Source organism: Nerophis ophidion, linkage group LG06, assembly GCF_033978795.1.
Source record: "Nerophis ophidion isolate RoL-2023_Sa linkage group LG06, RoL_Noph_v1.0, whole genome shotgun sequence".
NCBI lineage: Eukaryota > Metazoa > Chordata > Actinopteri > Syngnathiformes > Syngnathidae > Nerophis > Nerophis ophidion.
In genome coordinates, this window is record NC_084616.1 from 21,852,949 (window position 1) to 21,878,562 (window position 25,614).

Sequence of the window (25,614 nt, forward strand, 5' to 3'; positions counted from 1 at the left end):
ACATTTTTAACGGGTCGTTCATGACTTGCCCATCACTCTGACACATTGGCCCCGCCCCTAAATGAAGCACTTGGAGGATATGCGCTTTGCAGCCAAGCCTCCTTCACTCCACACACGCTTCTAATCCTGGGCATGTCTCCTCACATCGCTACTAACTACACTTTATTAATCCTGCGTGTCAGGATAAACTCGACTCGTCTTTGTAAATGATTAGGCCCGCTGAGCTTGCTATTTATTTTAGCGCTAGTTAGCTTAACGTGCTCGTTGTCTTCGTGAGCTTTGGCTTGCAAAGAGACGCGGATTTGATCAACACGTCGCTCAGCAGAGATCAAGTGTGAGTGTAAAGTGTTGTGATTGTGTGGAAAATGTGCGAAAGAACGATAGCAGAGTACAAGGAGGAACTTTCTTGAACAAAAGAGGAGAACAAGAGACTACGTCAACTGCTGGACGCTGTTTTCCATCAAGTTGCGTTACACAGAACAGGTTGGTTTACTCCTTACTCACACATGTTTAATAACTTTATATTTCATCATTGAAATGAAACAACATGTTAGATTAATTTTGTGATTGTTATTGTGTTATTAAAGGCCCACTAAAAATGATATTTTCTTACATAAACAGGGATAGCAGGTCCATTCTATTTGTCATACTCGATCATTTTGCGATATTGCCATATTTTTGCTGAAAGGATTTAGTAGAGAACATCGACGATAACGTTCGCAACTTTTGGTCGCTAATAATAAAGCCTTGCCTGTACCAGAAGTAGCAGACGATGTGCGCGTGACGTCACCGGTGTGAGCTAGCGCTCCTCACATCCTCACATTGTTTATAATGTGAGCCACCAGCAGTAAGAGAAATTCGGACCGAGAAAGCGACAATTTCCCCATTAATTTGAGCGAGGATGAAAGATTCGTGGATGAGGATAGTTAGAGTGAAGCACTGAAAAAAAAAAAGAAAAGAAAAGGCGGCGGCTCCAGGCGGCGGCAGTGTGAGCGTTTGAGATGTAATTAGACACATTTACTAGGACAATTCTGGAAAATCCCTTATCTGCTTATTGTGTTAATAATATTTTATTGAGATTATAAAGTCATACCGGAAAGTCGGATGACTGCGGTGAACACCATTGTCTCTGAGAGAAGCCGAGGCAGTGTTAATTTTGACAGCAAAATTTGATTTAGTTTTAGTCATAGTCTATTGACTAAAATGTAATTTAGTTTTAGTCATAATTTAGTTATTTAAATTGTTTTAGTTTTAGTCGACGAAATATCATAAGATTATAGTCGACCAAAACTACAGTAGATTTAGTCGACTAAAGGGTAATATGTAAACTTTCCCTTCAATTTCTGAAAGTCAAAGCAAAACAGCAGGAAAATCACCGATAGAAGTCGTATTTTAAAGAAAATCCTGTCTCAAATTTAGTATTTCACGAGTAAGCCATGTAATAAACGGGATAACGTCGAGTGAGTTGTATCTTGTGGAAAATGCTTACCTGTGTGTGGATTTCGGGGCTATTCGACTGTAAATGTCGCTTCAAGTTTGTTGTGTTTTTCCCCGTAATCCTCGCGCTGCATTTCTTACACTGCGTCTTGTTATCTTTGACGTCAAATATAAAATTTCCCCATATGTCCTCTCTCCTCTTCCTCTCCGGCGTTGACATGTCTTCTGCAGCGCATTCCCGGGTCAGTCTCAAACGCAAACTACGTTCACGTAACTTCCTTACCACGTCGCTCTGATTGGTTCTCTTCCCAACTCCTCCCGCCTTTTCCTAACGAACGAAATGGATCTCGTCTCTGGCAGACATTTTCGTCTCGTTTTTATTCGTTGACGAATATGTCAATACACCTCGTCATCGTCTTAGTCCACGTAAATTATTTTTTATTTAGTTATTGTCTCGTTTTAGTCAGAAAAAAAAGGTCGTTGACGATAACTATGACGAAAATGTTTCGTCAACAAAATTAACACTGAGCCGAGGAGCCAAGATCACAGCTGCCTTTTTGAGCTGCAGGATGAGGTCGCGAAATCCACTCAAGTCGACTTAATATCATAATTTTCCCATCCAAAAACTTGCTGGTTGACGTAGAGAAGCATGTTCGCTTGACCGCTCTGTGTTAAAGCTTCACAACAAACAAAGAGTAAAGGCTGTGTTTCGGTGCTAAAGACAGCTGCAATCCACCGCTTTCCACCAACAGCATTCTTATTTGACGTCTCCATTATTAAATGAACAAATTGCAAAAGATTCAGCAACACAGATGTCCAAAATACTGTGTAATTGCGCAATGAAAAGAGACGACTTTTAGCCGTAAGTGGTGCTGGTCTGATATGTCCCCTCCAACCAATAACGTCACAAACACGCATCATCATACGCATCATCATTCCGCAACGTTTTCAACAGGAAACTCAGCAGGAAATTTAAAATTGCAATTAGGTAAACTAAAAAGGCCGTATTTGCAATGTTATTATTTCATCATTGATATATAAACTATCAGACTGCGTGGTGGGTTGTAGTGAGTTTCAGTAGGCCTTTAATGCAACCTTGAGACCCCCGAATTCGGGAGATTGATGGAGGGGTAGCATGGGGTGTATATATTTTCAAATCTATGTATGTATATATATATATATATATATATATATATATATATATATATATATATATATATATATATATATATATATATATACGAATGAGTATCTCTGTTTGGTCACCGTCCATCCATCCATCCATCATCTTCCGCTTATCCGAGGTCGGGTCGCGGGGGCAGCAGCCTAAGCAGGGAAGCCCAGACTTCCCTCTCCCCAGCCACTTCATCCAGCTCTTCCCGGGGGATCCCGAGGCGTTCCCAGGCCAGCCGGGAGACATAGTCTTCCCAACGTGTCCTGGGTCTTCCCCGTGGCCTCCTACCGGTTGGACGTGCCCTAAACACCTCCCTAGGGAGGCGTTCGGGTGGCATCCTGACCAGATGCCCGAACCACCTCATCTGGCTCCTCTCGATGTGGAGCAGCAGCGGCTTTACTTTGAGTTCCTCCCGGATGGCAGAGCTTCTCACCCTATCTCTAAGGGAGAACCCCACCACCCGGCGAAGGAAACTCATTTCGGCCGCTTGTACCCGTGATCTTATCCTTTCGGTCATGACCCAAAGCTCATGACCATATGTGAGGATGGGAACGTAGATCGACCGGTAAATTGAGAGCTTTGCCTTCCGGCTCAGCTCCTTCTTCACCACAACGGATCGATACAACGTCCGCATTACTGAAGACGCCGCACCGATCCGCCTGTCGATCTCACGATCCACTCTTCCCCCACTCGTGAATAAGACTCCTAGGTACTTGAACTCCTCCACTTGGGGCAGGGTCTCCTCCCAACCTGGAGATGGCACTCCACCCTTTTCCGGGCGAGAACCGTGGACTCTGACTTGGAGGTACACGGTGTTTGGCCACCGTGTTCAATGGAAAAGTCCGATCTACAATATTTGCCTTCAGAATACCCCTTCCCCTTTAAGCTGTCTTGGATGAACTGAAATTCTTTTTTCCAATCATTTTAGAACTTGCGAGCGTACTTCTTCTTCTTACTCGTCGTCGCCATGTCTCTTCTTCGTTCTTTTGCTTTGTCTTCGTTATGTTTTTGGACATTACTTCTTTGAATCTATGCATGATGGGAGTCCGGATGCTGTGTGTCAGTGTATTAACATGCTGAGAAATAGCTCCATGCCTGCCTTCTTTATGGGTTATAGATAAACCTATAGATAATGGAGACATATATAGTAGCAACGTTCCCTCTAAGGTGCGCGCCTGTGATTTTGCGCACTGCTCACGAGTCCTCTGCCCACGGCAAATCTATGCCGCGCACAAAGTCCAATAAAAAACAGTTTTCATTATCACTATTCAATTATTGTAACGTCTGTCGAGACGCTTTGAGGAAGACATGAATTCCATCGATCACTTTATTGAGCAAAACTCTTTATAAACACATGACCAAAAACATTGCTGAACAATTTCTATCCAGCAAAGCTGGTCATTTTCTGTGGTACAAACCAGACCAAAACCGACTTTTCCATCTGTGATATAAACAGTAGCCGCTCGCTCTTTCTCACTTGTGCCAACACATGCACATAAAGCACTGAGCCAGTGATGCGTTTACAGCCACACAAAAATCGGACATTTCCGACACCGAACATTATGTGTAATTCCAGGTCGTTACACTATGAGTTGCCAATTAAATGTGTGCTCATTCTACTGTCATTTATTAACAATCTTAATTTATAAATATTAATCATGAAATGCTGTTATTATATTAGAGAAATACTAATACAAATATATATATTTTACAAACGGAAAGTTACAGCAATGTACACATGATCCAGTGCTTACATCTCATTGTGCAACACGTGAATGTTTTAATGGGAACTAAATGCGATATCTGAAAGGGGTACACATTATTTCCAAAGCAGGACCCCCACCCAGACACACAATACTAGTACACAGCTCATTGAAAAACAATATTTGTTGTTCTTGCCATTGTAAGTGGGCCAAAAACACTTACATTAGAAAATGATCACACGGAAGTGACTGCTGTCATTTGATTAGAATAATAAGAAATTTAACTTGTTATTTAGTCAGGTTTGGGGCAGGTGTGCTACAGGTGTGGCCTCAATGTGCACGTCTGATGTTGCTCACATGTGCTCCACTGAATGCTCAAGGAGTTATTGCGTTTGCTCACACACATGAAAAATTAGAGGGAACATTGTATAATAGTCTCCTTTTCAGGTGAGAGAGGACGCTAAAGGTAGTGCCTTTAAGACTCGCGCCCCCAATATTGTTGTCCGGTGGAAATTGGGAGACATTTGGGAGAATGGTTGCCTTGGGGGGCTTCACGGTGGCAGAGGGGTTAGTGCGTCTGCCTCACAATAAGAAGTTCCTGCAGTCCTGGGTTCAAATCCAGGCTCGGGATCTTTCTGTGTGGAGTTTGCATGTTCTCCCCGTGAATGCGTGGGTTCCCTCCGGGTACCCCGGCTTCCTCCCACTTCCAAAGACATGCACCTGGGGATAGGTTGATTGGCAACACTAAATTGGCCCTAGTGTTTGAATGTGAGTGCGAATGTTGTCTGTCTGTCTGTGTTGGCCCTGCGATGAGGTGGCGACTTGTCCAGGGTGTACCCCGCCTTCCGCCCGATTGTAGCTGAGATAGGCGCCAGCGCCCCCCGCGACCCCGAAAGGGAATAAGCGGTAGAAAATGGATGGATGGATGGATTAAAAGATGTATATATATATATATATATATATATATATATATATATATATATATTCTCGATTCAAAAACGATATTTTTCCGATTCAAAACGATTCTGTATTCATTCAATACATAGGATTTCAGCAGGATCCACCCCAGTCTGCTGACATGCTAGCAGAGTAGTAAATTTTTTTTTAAAAGCTTTTATAATTGTAAAGGACAATGTTTTATCAGCTGATTGCAATAATGTAAATTAGTTTTAACTATTAAATGAACCAAAAATATGACTTATTTTACCTTTGTGAAAACATTGGACACAGTGTGTTGTCAAGCTTATGAGATGCGATGCAAGTGTAAGCCACCGTGACACCATTGTTCTTTTTTTTTATTTTTATAAATGTCTAATGATAATGTCAATGAGGGATGTTTAATCACGGCTATGCTGAAATTATAACTAATATTGATACTGTTGTTGATAATATTAATTTTTGTTTCACTACTTTTGGTTTGTTCTGTGTCGTGTTTGTGTCTCCTCTCAATTGCTCTGTTTATTGCAGTTCTGAGTGTTGCTGGGTCAGGTTTGGTTTTGGAATTGGATTGTTATGGCATTGCTGTGTATTGGTTTGTTGGATTGATAAAAACTAAATGAAATAAATTTAAAAAATCGATTTAAAAAAAATGAGAATCGATTCTGAATCGCACAACGTGAGACTCGCGATTCGTATTCGAATCGATTTTTTCCCACACCTTTAATATATATATATATATATATATATATATATATATATATATATATATATATATATATATATATATATATATATACACACATGTATATGTATATATGTATACATATACATATGCAAGTTCTTAAATTAAACTCAACTTATCTGTACAATATCCAGTGTTGTGGTATTTCAATTAACTGGAATTTTGTGCGTTGTGGGGCCCTGTTGTAGTGAATCACACCTGAGCCATCATAAATTAATTAAAATCTTTAATGGACATGTGAAAGTAAACAATGTGATAAAGATTATTTTACAACAATTAATTTAGGGTTCTAGATATCTAGTCAGGACACTCCTCACTCTTTTGCCTTCACCTTGATTGTCCATTCATTTTTGGTGACTTTATACTCTGGACCTAGACGTTGAGTCCACAACATACATGATGGACAATAACTTGATACTGTCTGCTTTGCCAGTCCAAATGTTGTTTTCCGTAGTTTTCCCATGTTGACGAGGTAATACAAAGCACACGCTACTTTTTTTTTTTTTTATCACATCCATAGGAGCCCGCTGTCTTGTTGTCTGCCCTTTGACAAATGGACAAAGTTTTTTGGTAAGTATAGAATCCCAGCCGACTCGGACATTCGACAGTTGTCTTGCCGTCTGAGATGTGTTGTATCCGAAATAGCTGCTATCGCACGTTTCCTTCTCTTAAGGCAGGGGTGTCCAAAGTGCGGCCCGGGGGCCATTTGCGGCCCGCAGCTAATCGTTTACCGGCGCGCCACAGATTCTGCAAAAATTGCAAAATTGATAGTTTTGCAAAAATTTAAAAAAACATTTTAAAAAAGTGGAATGAGGTGAAATCTAATGAGAAAAAGTGGCAATGTTGACACAAAGCTGCCATGCAGGAATTTTTTGTGTCCTTTGGTCTTTATTTTCTTTTTTTTCCATTGCTCAAAAAAAAAAAAAGGACAAAAAATTCAAAATTATAACTTTAAAATGTTTTATGTGGAAAAAATATTGCATGTGTTGTGTAGTTGCCATATAAAAACATAAAAGTTTTGGCAAAAGAGCATAAAACTAACAAAATAATAGTTCAAACTTAAAATCGACAGATATATCGGAAGTTGATCTTGAAATTTTAGTGTTAAAAGTAAAAAAAAACATCTAATAAAAATGCATCACTTTATGAGTAGGGAACCTTTTGGATGTCAAATATATTTAGTAGGATTTTATTTAACGTTTCACTGTGATTACTCAAAAATATTAAATAATTAAAATCAATGGTGTCCTGCATTATTGATCTTGGAGGGCTTTAATTGCTAAATAAAGGAACTCTCCTGAAGGAATCAATAAAGTACTATCTATCTATCTATCTATCTATCTATCTATATATATCTAAATACTGCATATTTCAGTTTTACTATAAAAAAAAACAAAGTTGTCTTTCACAGAAAAGGCATAAAACATTATTTGTTTTACATTATATCAACTTCACATTGATATAGAGATTAACTGTAAGCATTCAATAAAAATAAAAAAATAATAATCTGACTTATTTTTAACATTTTAGTGACTGAAACCCTCTATGATCCCCAGGAGCCCGAAGGATTTTTAAAAAAAATCCATATATTTTGTTATGGTTTGAAAATGAAAAATATCAAAATGGCCCCCGCATGCTTAAATTTTTCCGTGTGCGACCCTCTGTGGAAAAAATTTGGACGCCCCTGTCTGTGTGATTTCCACATGGAGACGAATGACAAACACGGGCGTATCTGGATGACTCGCCTCCATCTTTTCAGTGGTTATCTCCGGTTTTTATGAAGCTGGCTGTGGCACATTTTTCCTCTCCGAACTCAGTTTGTAAATGATCAATGAGTACATACAAAGCTAAGAGCCAGAGATTCAAGAAATACAAGGCGCACTTACCGTGTAAAAATTATCCAAGGAGGGGGAACTTAAACGATGGGTTAGTTCGGCTGACACGGTGCTTTGGTTGAATATTTAATACAAACCCCGTTTCCATATGAGTTGGGAAATTGTGTTAGATGTAAATATAAACAGAATACAATGATTTGCAAATCATTTTCAACCCATATTCAGTTGAATGCACTACAAAGACAAGATATTTGATGTTCAAACTCATAAACTTTTTTTTTTTTTGCAAATAATAATTAACTTAGAATTTCATGGCTGCAACACGTGCCAAAGTAGATGGGAAAGGGAACTGAGGAAACTAATTATTAAAGCTTTGAAAGTGGAATTCTTTCCCATTCTTGTTTATGTAGCGCTTCAGTCGTTCAACAGTCCGGGACCTCCGCTGTCGTATTTTACGCTTCATAATGCGCCACACATTTTCGATGGGAGACAGGTCTGGACTGCAGGCGGGCCAGGAAAGTACCCGCACTTTTTTTTTACGAAGCCACGCTGTTGTAACATGTGCTGAATATGGCCTGGCATTGTCTTGCTGAAATAAGCATGAAAAAGACGGCGCTTAGATGGCAGCATATGTTGTTCCGAAACCTGTAGGTACCTTTCAGCATTAATGGTACCTTCACAGATCTGTAAATTACCCATGCCTTGGGTACTAATGCACCCCCATACCATCACAGATGCTGGATTTTGAACTTTGCATCGATAACAGTCTGGATGGTTCGCTTCCCAACAATGTCGAATATTTCCAAAAACAATTTGAAATATGGACTCGTCAGACCACAGAACACCTTTCCACTTTGCATCAGTCCATCTTAGATGATCTTGGGCCCAGAGAAGCCAGCAGCGTTTGTGGATGTTGTTGATAAATGGCTTTTGCTTTGCATACTAGAGCTTTAACTTTATCTAGTATGCAAAGTTAAACACGACGAGTTGAGTTTATACCAAAATGGATACATGGATGATACAGCAGAGGATTGGGAGAATGTCATGTGGTCAGATGAAACCAAAAAATAACTTTTTGGTATAAACTCAACTTGTCGTGTTTGGAGGAAGAAGAATACTGAGTTGCATCCCAAGAACACCATACCTACTGTGAAGCTTTGGGCTGGAAACATCATACTTTGGGGCTGTTTTTCTGCTAAGGGGACAGGACGATTGATCCGTGTTAAGGAAAGAATGAATGGGGCCACGTATCGTGAGATTTTGAGCCAAAACCTCCTTCCATCAGTGAGAGCTTTGAATGGTTGACCAAATACTTATTTTCTGTCATAATTTACAAATAAATTCTTAAAAATTCCTACAATGTGAATTCCTGGATTTTTGTTCACATTCTGTCTCTCACAGTTGAAGTGTACCTATGATGAAAATTACAGACCTCTGTCATCATTTTAAGTTGAAGAACTTGCACAATCGGTGGCTGACTAAATACTTTTTTGCCCCACTGTACATCTAACACAATTTTCCAACACATATGGAAACCGGGTTTGTAGTTTAAGGAGTTATCCACCTTAATGTAGACAGGGTCTTAGTTGAGCTGCAGTGATCAAAGCCTCAACACTCACAGCTCCAGCACGTTCCAAGACCGTAACGTCTGGAATTCTGTCTTGCCACTCAATGTTCGTGATCTGCCGGAGATGGCGGAGTTGTACACGAGTAAGCTGCTTGATATACCTTCGGTGGAGAACCATTGTTTCAGTAGAGTACAGCAGTGATGGTAAGACTCCTGTTTTGAAGACCTTTATCTTTGTACATAGCTTGATGTCATGTCGTGACCATAGCTGCTGGTGAAAAGAACCAAAGGACTTACATGCTGCTTGGAGCCTCCTATCTACCCCAACATCACTTGAATTATGACAGTACTGGCCAAATTGTCAGAACTGTGACTTGGATTAGTTTTGCTTCTTCGATGCAGAGAATATTTGGGACAAGCCAGGCGTGAACGTGAGTACATGTTTAATGATTAATAAACAAACAGACTAAAACAAAAGGCAAACAAGGGCGCGCTTGAGGGAGGAAAACTTGGCTATGAAACAAAAGACTAGAACCGAGGTTATAACTATAAACATGAAATCAAAAGACTTGCTCGATGGCATGAATAATAATGAACAATCAACAAAAACAGCACGATGGCATGGCTATGAAAAAAAACATAAAACAAAACACTTACTGTGACAAAAAAAAGGGGCAAGAACAGCAAGTAGAAGCTTTTAAGTCTCACCTTAAAACTCATTTGTATACTCTAGCCTTTAAATAGACCTCTTTTTTAGACCAGTTGATCTGCCGCTTCTTTTCTTTTTCTCCTCTGTCCCCCCCTCCCTTGTGGAGGGGGTCCGGTCCGATGACCATGGATGAAGTTCTGGCTGTCCAGAGTCGAGACCTAGGATGGACCGCTCGTCGGGACTCAGGATGGACCGCTCGCCTGTGTATCGGTTGGGGACATCTCTACAATGCTGATCCGCCTCCGCTTGGGATGGTTTCCTGTGGACGAGACTCTCGCTGCTGTCTTGGATCCGCTTTGAACTGAACTCTCGCGGCTGTGTTGGAGCCACTATGGATTGAACTTTCACAGTATCATGTTAGAACTGCTCAACATCCATTGCTTTCGGTCCCCTGGAGGGGGGGTTGCCCACAATTTGAGGTCCTCTCCAAGGTTTCTCATGGTCATCATTGTCACTGGCGTCCCACTGGGTGTGAGTTTTCCTTGCCCTTATGTGGGTTCTTCCGAGGATGTCGTAGTTGTAGTGGTTTGTACAGTCCTTTGAGACATTTGTGATTTAGGGCTATATAAATAAACATTGATTGATAAACATTGAAGGTGCGTGGCAGGTGATCTAGGGCATGAAGGATGTGCAGCAAACAGCAAACAGAATGCATAAGCACAAGCAGTAGCAAGTTGTAAAGCAGTATGAATAATCAGCAAGTAGAATGCAAAGTTCCCAGACTGAGAAACAGAAAGCAAATAACTTAAATACTGGCTGTGGTGATGAGAAACAGGTGTGGGGCTGAGGGCAGGGGCGTGACTAGGAGACCAGGTGGAAACTAACGGGTATCTATGGCAACAAACAAAACCAGGAAGTGCAAAACGGGAAACAAGGGACCAAAAACAAAACATAACATGATCAAACACAAAACGGATTTACAGGCATGACACAAATAAGTGAAGTTGTCTGTCGTTTTTAGTGCCTCGCCATTTACTTCAACAACAGGCTGCTCAGAGTCTTGATGTTGTAATGGCGGTTGGTAGAGAAGTTCAGTTTCAGTGGTGTTTATTTGTAATCCAAATGGTAAATGGTAAATGGTAAATGGGTTGTACTTGTATAGCACTTTTCTACCCCTTTTTAAGGAGCCCAAAGCGCTTTGACAGTATTTCCACATTCACCCATTCACACACACATTCACACACTGAAGGCGGGACCTGCCATACAAGGCGCTCACCAGGACCCATCAGGAGTGAAGTGTCTTGCCCAAGGACACAACGGGTGTGACTAGGATGGTAGAATGTGCAAATTGAACCAGTAACCCTCAGGATCCTCAGAACCCAGGATCTGAACCCGAGTGATGTTTTGTTATTGGATTTTTGTGCTCGTCACAGATTGTCCTTAACAAACAGCATGTTCAAACATAAAGAGTGTCCATATGTGTACTTGGCACCAGGACACCCAAGGCTGCAGTTCCATGATCGACTTTGAAGTTGTGTCATCGGATTTGCGGCGTCAAGTTTTGGACACACGGGTGAAGAGAGGGGAGGAGCTTTCCCCCTGATCACGACGGTGAGTTGGCTGCGATGGTGGGGGAGGATGCCGGACAGACTTGGCAGGCACAAACACGTAGTGAAGGTCTGCTGGGAACTACTAGCAGAGTCTCCTGTCAGAGATCATTTCAATTCCCACATCCGGAAGAACTTTGAACATGTCACGAGGGAGGTCCTGGACATCGAGTCTGAGAGACCATGTTCCACACCTCTATTGTCGAGGTGGCTGACTGGAGCTGTGGTCGCAAGGTAGTTGGAGCCTGTCAAGGGCGGTATTCGTAGAATTCGTTGGTGGACACCAGCAGTGAGGGATGCCGTCAAGCTGAAGAAAGAGTCCTATCAGGTTCTTTTGGCTCAGAGGACTCCGGAGGCAGTGGACAGGTACCGACAGGCCAAGCGGTGTTCGGCTTTCGCGGTCGCTTTTACAAAAACCCGGACAAGGGAGGAGTTCGAGGAAGCCATGGAAAACGACTTCCAGACTACTTCGAAGCAATTCTGGACCACCATTAGCAGCCTCGGGAAGGGGAAGCAGTGTACTGTCAACACCATGTATGGTGAGGATGTTGTTCTGCTGACCTCGACTGCGGGTGTTGTGGATCAGTGGAGGGAATACTTTGAAGACCTCCTCAATCCCACCAACACGTCTTCCTATGAGGAAGCAGTGCCTGGGGAATCTGTGGTGGGCTCTCTCTCCTATTTCTGGGGCTGAGGTTGCCGAGGTAGTTAAAAAGCTCCTCTGGATGCTGAGGGGCTGTCTTGGTTGACAAGACTTTACAGAAATAAGTGGATATTGGGGGCGATACCTCTGGATTGGCAGACCAGGTTGGTGGTTCCTCTATTTAAGAAGGGGAACCAGAGAGTGCGTTCCAATTTTTGTGGGATCACGCTCCTTAGCCTTCCTGGTGAGGTCTATTCAGGTGTACTAGAGAGTAGGCTACGCCGGATAGTGGAACTTCAGATTCAGGAGAAACCGTGTGGTTTTCGTCCTGGTCGTGGAACTGTGGACCAGCTCTATAATCACGGCAGGGTCCTTGAGGGTGCATGGGAGTTTGCACAACCAGTCTACACGTGTCTTGTGGAATTGGAGAAGGCATTTGACCGTGTCCCTCGGGGAGTCCTGATTGGAGTGCTCAGAGTGTATCGGGTATCGGACTGTCTGATTGTGGCGGTCCGCTCCCTGTACGATCAGTGTCAGAGCTTGGTCCTCATTGCTGGCAGTAAGTCGGACAAGTTTCCAGTGAGGGTTGGACTGTGTTAAGTCTGCCCTTTGTCACCAATTATGTTAATAACTTTTATGGACAGAATTTCTAAGCCAATCAGGGCGTTGAGGGGATCCGGTTTGGTGGCTGCAGGATTGGGTCTGTGCTTTTTGCAGATGATGTGGTCCTGATGGCTTCATCTAGCCAGGATCTTCAGCTATCACTGGATCAGTTTGCAGCCAAGTGTGAAGCGACTGGGTTGAGAATCAGCACCTCCAAGTCCGAGTCCATGGTTCTCGCCCGGAAAAGGGTGGAGTGCCATCTCCGGGTTGAGGAGTAGACCCTGCCCCAAGTGAAGGAGCTGAAGTACCCCGCAGTCTTGTTCACGAGTGAGGGAAGAGTGGATCGTGAGATTGAAAGGCGGATCGGTACGGCGTCTTCAGTGATGCAGACGCTGTATCGATCCGTTGTGGTGAAGAAAGAGCTGAGCCGGAAGGCAAAGTTCTCAATTTACCGGTAGATCTACGTTCCCATCCTCATCTATGGTCATGAGCTTTGGGTTATGACCGAAAGGATAAGATCACGGGTACAAGCGGCCGAAATGAGTTTCCTCCGCCGGGTGGCGGGGCTCTTCCTTAGAGATAGGGTGAGAAGCTCTGCCATCCGGGAGGAGCTCAAAGTAAAGCCACTGCTCCTCCACACCGAGATGAGCCAGATAAGGTGGTTCGGCCATCTGGTCAGGATGATTTACGAATTACAGAATGTGCACTGGTGGTGGGTTTTGTAAGTTCCTTTTACTGTAAGTTTTCCTTATTTGATTTTTGTTTTTTAAGAAAATGTATGATCCCACATTTGATTTTTTTCAGAATTTGCACAGGATATCATAATTAATGTTTTGTCCTGTACCGTTTTGTCTTTTGGGTGTACGAGCAGCTGTCTTGCTTGTATGTGAGGCTTTACTGCTAAGTTAATTTTGTGTTTCTTCATGATTTGTAATGCGTCTGTTGCTCCCTGGTGTACAGTGTGGTTATGACATCTTGAATGTCAATGTGGAAACTGATGAGATTATCAGAACATTTGCTGGTGCTGGATAATGTCTGATTTAACTAAGCAAAGCTGAACTTTTCTAAAGCATGATTTTGTCTCTTTGTGTCCTGCAGACATCTGTGGAGAACATTCTCTCCCTGAAAAGGAGCGGACCTTCTCTGAGGCGCCACAACCACCCCACACTGATCACAAGGAGCCATACCCCCCATATATCAAAGAGGAGAAGGACCCACAGTACCCTCCGTTTAAAGAAGACAAGGCACCACAGTCCCTCCAAATTAAAAGGGAAGAGGAACAGCCCCCCCAATATATAAAGGAAGAGAAACAACAGCATTGTCACTTTAAAACAGAAGAAGAGGAAGCACAGTCAACCCAAATTAAAGCAGATGAGTCACAGTCCCCTGACATTGAGGCAGTTGAAGCGCCAAAGTCCCTCCAAATTAAAGAACACGATGAGGAGCCACAGCCTCCTCACTTTGAAGAGGGAGAGCAACAGCCCCCACACTTTAAAACAGAAGAAAAGGAGCCGCAGTCAACCCAAATTAAAATGGATGAGTCACAGTCCCCTCACATTGAGCAAGTTGAAGTGCCAGAGTCCCCCCAAGTTAAAGAGGACAATGAGGAGCCACAGCCTTCTCAATTTTTAAAGGAAGCGCAACAGCACCCTCACTGTAAAACAGAAGAAAATGAGCCACATTCAACCCAAATTAAAGTGGATGAGTCACAGTCCCCTCACATTGCACAAGTGGAACTGCCAGTTACCACCCAAATTAAAGAAGATGAGGAGCCACAACCTCAATTTGTAAAGGAAGAGCAACAGCCCCCTCACTTTAAAACTGAAGAAGAGCTACAGTCAACCCAAATTAAAGCGGATGAGTCACAGTCCCCTCACATTGAGGAAGTTGAAGCGCCAAAATCCCCCCAAATTAAAGAGGACGATGAGGAGCCACATCCTCCTCAATTTGTAGGGGGAGAACAACAGCCCCCTTACTTTAAAACAGAAGAAAATGAGCCACAGCCCACTCACATTAAAAATGAGTCACAATCCCCTAACATTGAGGAAGATGGGGTGCCACAGCCCTCTGCGTTAAAAAGGAAGAGGTGTCACAGCCCCCACACATTAAAAAAGAAGAAAATGAGCCACTGCAACAGTATATTAAAGAGGAAGAGGAGGAGCCACAAAAGTGAAAGTGAGGAGAAGAGAGAGGCGGAGCCTCCAAGCAGCAGCTCAACTCAACACATGACAACAGAAGCTGATGGAGACCACTGTGGAGGATCACAAGCAGACAAGATCTTAGCTCCACTATCAGATAGTGACGACACAACGTCTCACTCTCCTGACACTGATGATGAAGATGATGAGACATGTTATACTGACAACACACACTTTAAATGTTCTCACTGTGACAAAACTTTTAGTTACCGTAGTAAACTGAAAGTACACATGAGAACACACACAGGAGAAAAACCCTTTTCCTGTTCAGTCTGTGGTAAAGGTTTTGCGCGGAATGATAATCTGAAAATACATGTAAGAATGCACACTGGAGAAAAAAGATTTTCCTGTTCAGTCTGTGGTAAAGGTTTTTTACAAAACAGTGATCTGAAAAAACACACAAGGATCCACACTGGAGAAACCCCCTTTTCCTGCACAGAATGTGGTAAAGGTTTTGCGGGAAAAGGTCAGCTGAGAAGACACACAAGAATACACACTGGAGAAAAACCTTTTATCTGTTCAGTCTGTGGTAAAGGTTTTGCACAAACTAATTGTCTCAAAATACATACAAGAATCCACACCGGAGAAAAACCATTTTCTTGTTCAGTCTGTGGTAAAGGTTTTTTACAAAACAGTGATCTGAAATTACATACAAGAATCCACACTGGTGAAAAACCTTTTTCCTGTTCAGTCTGTGGCTTAGGTTTTGCACAAAAGAGTCACCTGAAAAGACATACAAGAATACACACTGGAGAAAACCCTTTTTCCTGTTCAGTCTGTGGTAAAGCTTTTGCGGGAAAAACTGATCTGAAAATACACACAAGAATCCACACTGGTGAAAAACCCTTTTTCTGTTCAGTTTGTGGTAAAGGTTTTTCACAAAATAGTCACCTGAAAAGTCATATAAGAATTCACACTGGAGAAAAAACATTTTCCTGTTCTGTCTGTGGTAAAGGTTTTTTACAAAATAGTGATCTGAAAAAACACGCAAGAGTGCACACGGAGAAAAACTCTATTCCTGTCCCGTTTGCAGGTTTTGCACAACAAAGTATTTTTTGAAAATACACATAAGAATGTACACTGGGGAAAAAAACATGTTCCTGTCCAGTCCGTAGTAAAGGTTTTATACAAAGTAAGACTCTTAATGTATACTGGAGACAAACCATCCACCTGAAAGGCATTATTGATGATGCAGAGCAGAAAGCACACTGGTAAAAATAATTTTATCAGCTCGGTCGGCTGTAAAGGTTTCATAGACAGTCTAACTTTGAAAAGACACACACTCAAGAGAAACCATTGAGTTGCAGTGTGTGTATGATGAAAGATTCCCTAATAAGTAGCAGTGTAAGACACACAAGTGTGCGGGTGAGAAGAGCAGCAGCAAATGGAGACACAGGATGTTTTGTTATTGTTCTGTGTGTTACAGGCTTGACAAATTGCTTCTAACTTTTTTGTTCCAACACATTGACCCTTGCATGCTAAGAGCATTTTTGAACTGTCAGTGATCTAAAGCGTTCCTTTTTGTTTGGTAAATGACAGACCATGAGAGATTATCATCACACGTCAACATCTCTAACATGTAAATTTTGCCTCTTTCCTAAATAAGCATTGAAAATGTAAATATGTTATTCATTGTTTCACCTTGGATAAATAGATGTTAAATAAATACAGTGGGGCAATAAAGTATTTAGTCAGCCGCCGATTGTGCAAGTTCTCCTACTTAAAATTATGACAGAGGTCGGTAATTTTCATCATAGGTACACTTCAACTGTGAAAGACAGAATGCGAAAAAAAAATCCAGGAATTTATATTGTAGGAATTTTAAAGAATTTATTTGTAAATTATGGTGGAAAATAAGTATTTGGTCAACCATTCAAAGCTCTCACTGATGGAAGGAGGTTTTGGCTCAAAATCTCACGATACATGGCCCCATTCATTCTTTCCTTAACACGGATCAGTAGTCCTGTCCCCTTAGCAGAAAAGCAGCCCCAAAGCATGATGTTTCCACCCCTATGCTTCACAGTAGGTGTTCTTGGGATGCAACTCAGTATTCTTCTTCCTCCAAACACGACGAGTTGAGTTTATACCAAAATGGATACATGGATGATACAGCAGAGGATTGGGAGAATGTCATGTGGTCAGATTAAACCAAAATAGAACTTTTTGGTATAAACTTAATTTGTCATGTTTGGAGGAAGAAGAATACTGAGTTGCATCCCAAGAACACCATACCTACTGTGAAGCATGGGGGTGGAAACATCATGCTTTGGGGCTGTTTTTCTACTAAGGGGACTGGACGATTGATCCGTGTTCAGGAAAAAAAATGAATGGGGCCATGTATCGTGAGATTTTGAGCCAAAACCTCCTTCCATCATTGAGAGCTTTGAATGGTTGACCAAGTACTTATTTTTCCACCATAATTTATAAATAAATTATTTAAAATTCCTACAATGTGAATTCCTGGATTTTTTTTTCACATTCTGTCTCTCACAGTTGAAGTGTACCTATGATGAAAATTACAGACCTCTGTCATAATTTTAAGTGGAAGAACTTGCACAATCGGTGGCTGACTAAATACGTTTTTGCCCCACTGTACATGTAAACTAGGAAGTTAATGTTTATATACTTCATTACCCAGAAAGGTTAGTGCTGGTGATAGGAATAGGAAGTAGGTTTGAGTTTTGTTGGAGGACAACAATTGTGCCGTCTGATCAATAAAGAGTTGATATATTGTTACATGTTGTTCCTGCTTTGTCTACACAAGAAACACGGTTGAGCGTCATCAAATCATTAATACGTCGCCACAAAAATGAGTGAGGAGACTCCGACCGGTGGTCTCGCTGGCAAATGTCACTCCAAATTACATCCTGAAAGAACTTTTGATAAAACTAAATATAATAGCCATAATACATCCTGAAACAACATTAGATAAAACTGTTACCAAGTGTTATAAAAAATTACACAAATTCATGTAAAATGGATAAAAACATCATTCCGACAATAAAATTACATTTGTCTACAAGTCATTTGATCATGCGAGTTTTCACCTGTGATTCATCATAATTAATCCATATTTTAAAACGTGATTAATCTGACTTGAAACATAATCATTGTTTGACAGCTCCTTTCTGAGCTGCCACTTTATCGTGATAGAGGAGTTTGCGTGTCACAATGATCTTAGGAGCTTTGTTGTCCCGGGGCTTCTATGCCCCCTGGTAGGGTCTCCCAAGACCAACAGGTATTAGGTATTGATTAATAGAAACTTATATTAGTAGATTGCACAGTACAGTACATATTCCGTACAATTGACCACTAAATGGTAACACCCCAATAAGTTTTTCAACTTGTTTAAGTCGGGGTCCATGTTAATCAATTCATGGTGGGGATCAGACAAAGAGCAGCTCGAAAAATTATTTATGGAAATTAAAAATAGAGGACTTAGATTTCCCTCGCCCGGACGTGCGTCATCGGGGCTCCCCTCTGGAGCCAGGCCGGGAGGTGGAGCATGGTAGAAGCATTTAAGTCTCACCTTAAAACTCATTTGTATACACTAGCCTTTAAATAGACTCCCTTTTTAGACCAGTTGATCTGCCGTTTCTTTTCTTTTTCTCCTATGTCCCACTCTCCCTTGTGGAGGGGGTCCGGTCCGATCCGGTGGCCATGTACTGCTTGCCTGTGTATCGGCTGGGGACATCTCTGCGCTGCTGATCCGCCTCCGCTTGGGATGGTTTCCTGCTGGCTCCGCTGTGAACGGGACTCTCGCTGCTGTGTTGGATCCGCTTTGGACTGGACTCTCGCGACTGTGTTGGATCCATTATGGATTGAACTTTCACAGTATCATGTTAGACCCGCTCGACATCCATTGCTTTCCTCCTCTCCAAGGTTCTCATAGTCATCATTGTCACCGATGTCCCACTGGGTGTGAGTTTTCCTTGCCCTTATTTGGGCCTACCGAGGATGTCGTAGTGGTTTGTGCAGCCCTTTGAGACACTAGTGATTTAGGGCTATATAAGTAAACATTGATTGATTGATTGATGGTGGTGGCAAGCCACTAAGAGGCAATATGGGTCCCCTTTCCAATGGGCTCACCACTCATAGGAGGGGCCATACGGGTCGGGTGCAATGTGAGCTGGGCGGACACCAAAGTCAGGGTATTTGGCAGTCCAATCCCCCATTACATAAGCTAACTCTTGGGACGTGGAACATTACCTCGCCGGGAGGGAAGGAGCCAGAGCTGGTACGTAAGGTAGAGAAATTCCAGCTGGCTATAGTCGGACTCCCTTCGACGCACAGCAAGAGCTCTGGAACCAGTTCTCTCTAGAGGGGATGGAATCTCTTACTCTCTGGTGTTGCACGCAGTGAGAGGCCACGGACTAGGGTGGCAATTCTTGTTGCCCCCCGGCTCGAAGTCTGCACGTTGAACTTTAACCCAGTAGATGAGAGGGTAGCTTCCCTCCGCCTTCGGGTGGGTGGACGAGTCCTGACTGTTGTTTGTGCTTATGCACCAAGCAGCAGCTCAGAGTACCAACTCTTTTTGGATTCCCTTGAGGGAGTATTGCCGATTGCTCCCTCGGGTGATTCCCTTGTTCTGCTGGGGGGCTTCTATGCTCATTTTGGCAACGACAGTGAAACTTGGAGAGGCGTGATTGGGGAAAATGGCCGCCCGGATCTGAACCCAAGTGGTGTTTTGGTATTGGACTTTTGCGCTCACCGATTGTCCATAACAAACACCATGTTCAAACATAAGGGTGTCCATATGTGCATTTGGCACCAGGACACCCTCGGCTGCAGTTCCCTGATCGACTTTGTAGTTGTGTCATCGGATATGCTGTCTCATGTTTTGGACACTCGGGTGAAGAGAGGGGCAGAGCTTTTTACCGATCACCACCTGATGGTGAGCTGGATCCGATGGTAGGGGAGGATGCCAGACAGACCCGGCATACCCAAACGCATTGTGAGGGTCTGCTGGGAACTTCTAGCAGAGTCTCCTGTCAGAGAGAGTTTCAATTCCCACCTCCGGAAGAACTTTGAACATGTCACGAGGGAGGCACTGAATATTGAGTCTGAGAGAACCATATTCTGTGCCTCTATTGTTGAGTCGGCTTATTGGAGCTGTGGCCACAAGGTGGTTGGTGCCTGTCGTGGCGGTAATCCTAGAACCCGCTGGTGGACACCAGCAGTGAGGGATGCCGTCAAGCTGAAGAAAGAGTCCTATCGGGTCCTTTAGGCTCATGGGACTCCAGAGGCAGCTAACAAGTAATAACAGGCCAAGCGGTGTACTACTTTAGCGGTCTCGGAGGAAAAAACTCGGACATGGTTCAAGTTCATGGAAACCATGGAAAACGACTTCTGGACGGCTTCGAAGCGATTCCGGACCACCACCCGCCGCCTCAGAAAGGGGAAGCAGTGCACTGTCAACACCGTGTATGTTGGGGATGGCGTAGCTTCTGACCTCGAATGTGGCTGTTTTGGATCGATGGAGGGAATACTTCGAAGACCTCTTCAATCCCACCAACACGTCTTCCTATGAGGAAGCAGTTCCCGGGGAAACTGTGGTAGTCTCTCCTATTTGCTCCTCGGTGGTAAGGCCCTGGGGGTGGATGAGATCTGCCTGAAGTTCCTTAACGCTCTGGATGTTGTGGGCCTGTGTTGGTTAACAAGACTCTGCAAAATTGCGTGGACATCGGAGCGGTATCTCTGGAATGGCAAACCGGGCTGGTGGTTCCCTCTTTGTAAGAAAGAGGAACCGGAGGGTGTGTTCCAACTATCGTGGCCTCACACTCCTCAGGCTTCCCGGTAAGGTCTATTCAGGTGTACTGGAAGAAAGGCTACGGCGTATAGTCGAACCTCGGAGTCAGGAGGATCAGTGTGGTTTTCGTCCTGGTCGTGGAACGGTAGACCAGGTCTATACTCTCGGCAGGGTCCTTGAGGGTGCATGGGAGTTTGCCCAACCGGTCTACATGTGCTTAGTGGACTTGGAGAAGGCATTCGACCGTGTCCCCAGGGAAATCCTGTGGGGAGTGCTCAGAGAGTATGGGGTATCGGATTGTGGTGGTCCGCTCCCTGTATGATCAGTGTCAGAGCTTGGTCCGCATTGTTGGCAGTAAGTTTGACCTGTTTCCAGTGAGGGTTGGACCCCGCCAAGGCTGCCCTTTGTCACCGATTCTGTTCATAAATTCTATGGACGCCCTGACTAGGCGCAGTCAGGGCGTTGAGGGGATCTAGTTTGGTGGCTGCAAGATTAGGTCTCTGCTTTTGCAGATGATGTGGTCCTGATGGCTTCATCTGGCCAGGATCTTCAGTTCTCACTGGATCGGTTCCCAGCAGAGTGTGAAGCGATTGGGATGAGCATTAGCACCTCCAAGTCCGAGTCTGTGGTTCTCGACCGGAAAAGGGTGGAATGCCATCTCCGGGTTAGGGAAGAGATCTGGTCCCAAGTGTAGGAGTTCAAGTATCTACGAATCTTATTCACGAGTGAGGGAAAAGTGGATCGTGAGATCGACAGGTGGATCGGTGCGGCGTTTTCAGTAATGCAGATGCTGGATCCATCCGTTGTGGTAAAGAACGACCTGAGCCGGAAGGCAAAGCTCTCAATTTACCGGCCGATCTACGTTCCCACCCTCACCTACGGTCATGAGTGTTGGGTTATTTCCGAAAGGACAAGATCACGGGTAGTGACGGGCAAAATGAGTTTCCTCCACATCGAGAAGAGCCAGATTAGGTGGTTCGGGCATCTGGTCAGGATGCCAACCAAACTCCTCCCGAGGGAGGTGTTTAGGGCACGTCCGACCGGCAGGAGGTTACAGGGAAGACCCGGGACACGTTGGGAAGACTACGTCTCCCGGCTGGCCTGGGAAGGCCTCGGGATCCCATGAGGGGAGCTGGATGAAGTGGCTTGGGAGAGGGAAGTCTGGGCTTTTCTGCTTAGGCTGCTGCCCCCGTGACCCGACCTAAAAAGGCCGTATTGGCATGTGTTGCATCGTTAATATTTCATCATTGATATATAAACTATTAGACTGCGTGGTCGGCAGTAGTGGGTTTCAGTAGGCCTTTAAATGTAACTTAGATATTGGCATTCACTTTGTAAAGCGCTTTGAGTCACTAAAGAAAAGCGCTATACAAATATAATTCACTTCACTTCACAAAAGATGGGCAAAAAGGGCGCTGGTTCCTATCCCAGCTACAATTGGACGGAAGGCGATGTACACCCTGCACAAGTGGCCACCTCATCGCAGTTTTTACTTTTTAGTTTACATTTATTATTTGTAATATTTATTTATTTTTCCCTTTTGTTATGTGTGGTTTTGTGTAAATACAGCTGAGATAGGCTCTGGCACCCCCCTCAACCCCGAAAAGGACAAGCGGTAGAAAATGAATGGATGGATGGATATGACTATATACCAACATAGTCTGTAACCCAGGGGTGTCAAATTTGTTATTAGCCTAGGGGCCGCGTGAAATCCATTCCCAAGTGGGTTGGAATGGTAAAATAATGGCATGATAACTTAAAAATAAAGTCCATTCCAGGTTGTTTACTTTGTTTTACTTTGGCCAAAAATAGAACAAGCACATTGTGAAAACGTACGAATCAAAAATAATCCTCTGGAAAAAACACTTCAAGTTTGTTTAAAATTCTGAGGAAATTGGTGCAGTTTCAAAAACACAATGAGTTTAGACCTGCTCTCAGTTTATCTACAAAGCCAGGATTAAACGTTAAGTGGCAGTCTTTCTGGGATTGAACAAAAAACACATGTAAACTCTTCAAGGTATCAAACACCTCCTTTGTCATGTCCACGTATCAATCCAGAGTTAACTCAACAAACCGTGAGAATCGGAGGTAAAACTATTCAAAAGGGTTAAGTTTTCTCACTGTATTTTCATACGTTAGTTGGGGCCTGTCTTGGCGGTAATCCTAGAACCCGTTGGTAGAACACCTTATTTCACCGGTTTGGTCCATGTGCCGCCTCTAATGGCTCTGATATTCCGAAGCATTTTGGGTGTATAGAAAAAAGTTTTATCTATTTATATATTATTATTTTTAATGTTATTATTTTGGAAAAAGGACGACAACAAGGCATTCTGCAAGGGTAAAAGTTAAATTTCAAGACAAAAAAGGATTTTCAAGGTAAAAGTTGATTTTCAAGACAAAAATCTATTTTCAAGGTAAAAGTTGATTATCCGAGTACAGAAGATACTACTGTCTATTATTAAAACCCACACAAAGACATTATAGGGTAGTAAGGGTGCCAAATAACGATGTGTTTGAAGCGGAAGACACAAAACAGCAGGTTTTAAGTTTCCACGCTTTACTTTGTACCTCTTACTGGTCCTCACAGAATTGCTATTGTGCCATCCAGTGGACACATTCAGAACAGCGGTTTCTTTCATTAAAAAAAAAAAAATGCAACTCATTTTAATACTTGGCAAACTCATCCGGCGGGCCGGATAAAACCTGTTGGCGGGCCTGATCTGGCCCACGGGCCGTATGTTTGACACCCCTGCTGTAACCTATAGTACTCACCCTGATGATACACACTCCGGTACAGTACTCCCGTCCAAAAGCAGAACCTAGTAACTCACTTCTAGAGATACCCTTGAGATACTAGATTTTTCTGTTGTATCTACGCGGTTATGTGGTAGTTGCTAGGTCCTGCCATGCGCGTAACAGCTTACTTACGGAACAAATTACAATATCGCATATCACCTAGCAACTCCAAAATTGTTATCAGCTCAGTTTTGACCAAAATTGAGTTACTGGGTTTAGCCTTTGGACGGGAGAGTATGCATTTATAACGTTAGTTGCGACCCGTCATAAAATGAAGAAGAAGAACCTGTTCCTTGCGCATGCGCAAAAAGCAATTGTGTTTTCCAGTACCAATCGTGTCGTAAAACGCAACATAGCAGTGTGGTCTTAAAGTCTGCATTATTCTTTCATTTTTATATTTGTACTCAGTTTTCCGTCGTATGAACAGATAAACTATTAATTATTCGTGTCAGGATTAACTCAACTCGTCGCAGTGAACTTTGAAGCGTCTCTTCTCAGGCTTAGCTTGCTAGCTAGTTGAGCTCGCTGGTTAGCTTTGCTTGTTAGCTGCCAACAAAGAGATGCGGTGATCAACAAAGTGATCAACGCATCGCAAAGCAGAGATCAAGTGTGAGTATAAAGTGTTGTGATTGCGTGAAAATATGTAATTTAGCAACGATGAGTGTTGGTGAATCAGCGACGAACTGGCTGTTGAATAAATATTAGTATTGGTAGAAAGAAGGATAGCAGAATAATAACTGACTAAACCGCCCATCAAAATAACTGTTGTATTTTATTCATGCGTATTGTGCTATAATATGGTGACAGAATGTGATAATGTGTCAGTAATAGCAATTATGGCTTCTTCCCACTTCTTTTTGAACATGTAGAGGAATGGGAATATTTCAATTGCATGATGTGAAGTGAATTATATTTATATAGCGCGTTTCTCTAGTGTCTCAAAGCGCTTTACATAGTAAAACCCAATATCTAAGTTACATTTAAAGGCCTACTGAATCCCACTACTACCGACCACGCAGTCTGATAGTTTATATATCAATGATGAAATATTAACATTGCAACACATGCCAATACGGCCGGTTTAGTTTACTAAATTACAATTTTAAATTTCCCGCAGAGTTTCTTGTTGAAAACGTCGCGGAACGATGACGTGTACGCGTGACGTCACGGACTGTAGAGGATATATTAGCGCAGCACCATTTGCGGCTAAAAGTCGTCTCTTTTCATCACGCGATTAAACAGTATTCTGGACATCTGTGTTGCTGAATCTTTTGCAATTTGTTCAATTAATAATGGAGAAGTCAAAGTAGAAAGATGGAGTTGGGAAGCTTTAGCCTTTAGCCACACAAACACACGGGGATTCCTTGTTTAAAATTCCCGGAAGTGAAGCTTTACTATGGATCGGAGCGGTCAAACGAACATGGTTCCCGACCACTTGTCAACCGGCAGGTTTCGGTGAGAAAATTGTGGTAAAAAGTCGCCTCTTACCGGAGATCAGCTGAGCTTGTGCCGTCCATGCAGCTGCTGTCGACATCCCTCAGAGACTGACCTCAAGACACCCATGGACAAACCCCTCCGACTATCAGGTACTATTAATCTCACTAAAACACTAGCAACACAATAGAAAGATAAGGGATTTCCCAGAATTATCCTAGTAATTGTGTCTAAAAACGTCTGAATCCGTCCCAATGTAATCGCCTTTTTTTTTTTTACTTTTTTTTTTGTAATTTTTTTTTTCTAGTTCTTCGCTATCAATATCATCATCCACACACCTTTCATCCTCGCTCAAATTAATGGAGAAATTGTCGTTTTGTCAGTCCGAATAGCTCTTGCTGCTGGAGGCTCCCATTATAAACAATGTAAGGACGTGAGGAGCCCTCACCCCTGAGACGTCATCGTCTGCGACTTCCGGTAAAGGCAAGGCTTTTTTATTAGCGACCAAAAGTTGCGAACTTTATCGTCGATGTTCTCT

The 25,614-nt window shown here is 42.9% G+C and overlaps 1 protein-coding gene across 1 annotated transcript; it reads left to right on the forward strand.

The window, feature by feature from the left end:
- LOC133554365 (oocyte zinc finger protein XlCOF6-like) lies at positions 1 to 16,846 on the forward strand. Its single transcript, XM_061903008.1, has 2 exons — positions 1 to 483; positions 13,998 to 16,846. Exon 2 carries the CDS (start codon positions 14,432 to 14,434, stop codon positions 16,154 to 16,156), a length of 1,725 nt encoding a protein of 574 aa, XP_061758992.1. The 5' UTR covers positions 1 to 483; positions 13,998 to 14,431; the 3' UTR covers positions 16,157 to 16,846.
- Positions 16,847 to 25,614: the final 8,768 nt, after the last annotated feature.

Bases quoted from the DNA above. Each gene is read 5' to 3' on its own strand.
- LOC133554365 (XM_061903008.1), top strand. From the start codon at position 14,432: ATGGATGAGTCACAGTCCCCTCACATTGAGCAAGTTGAAGTGCCAGAG.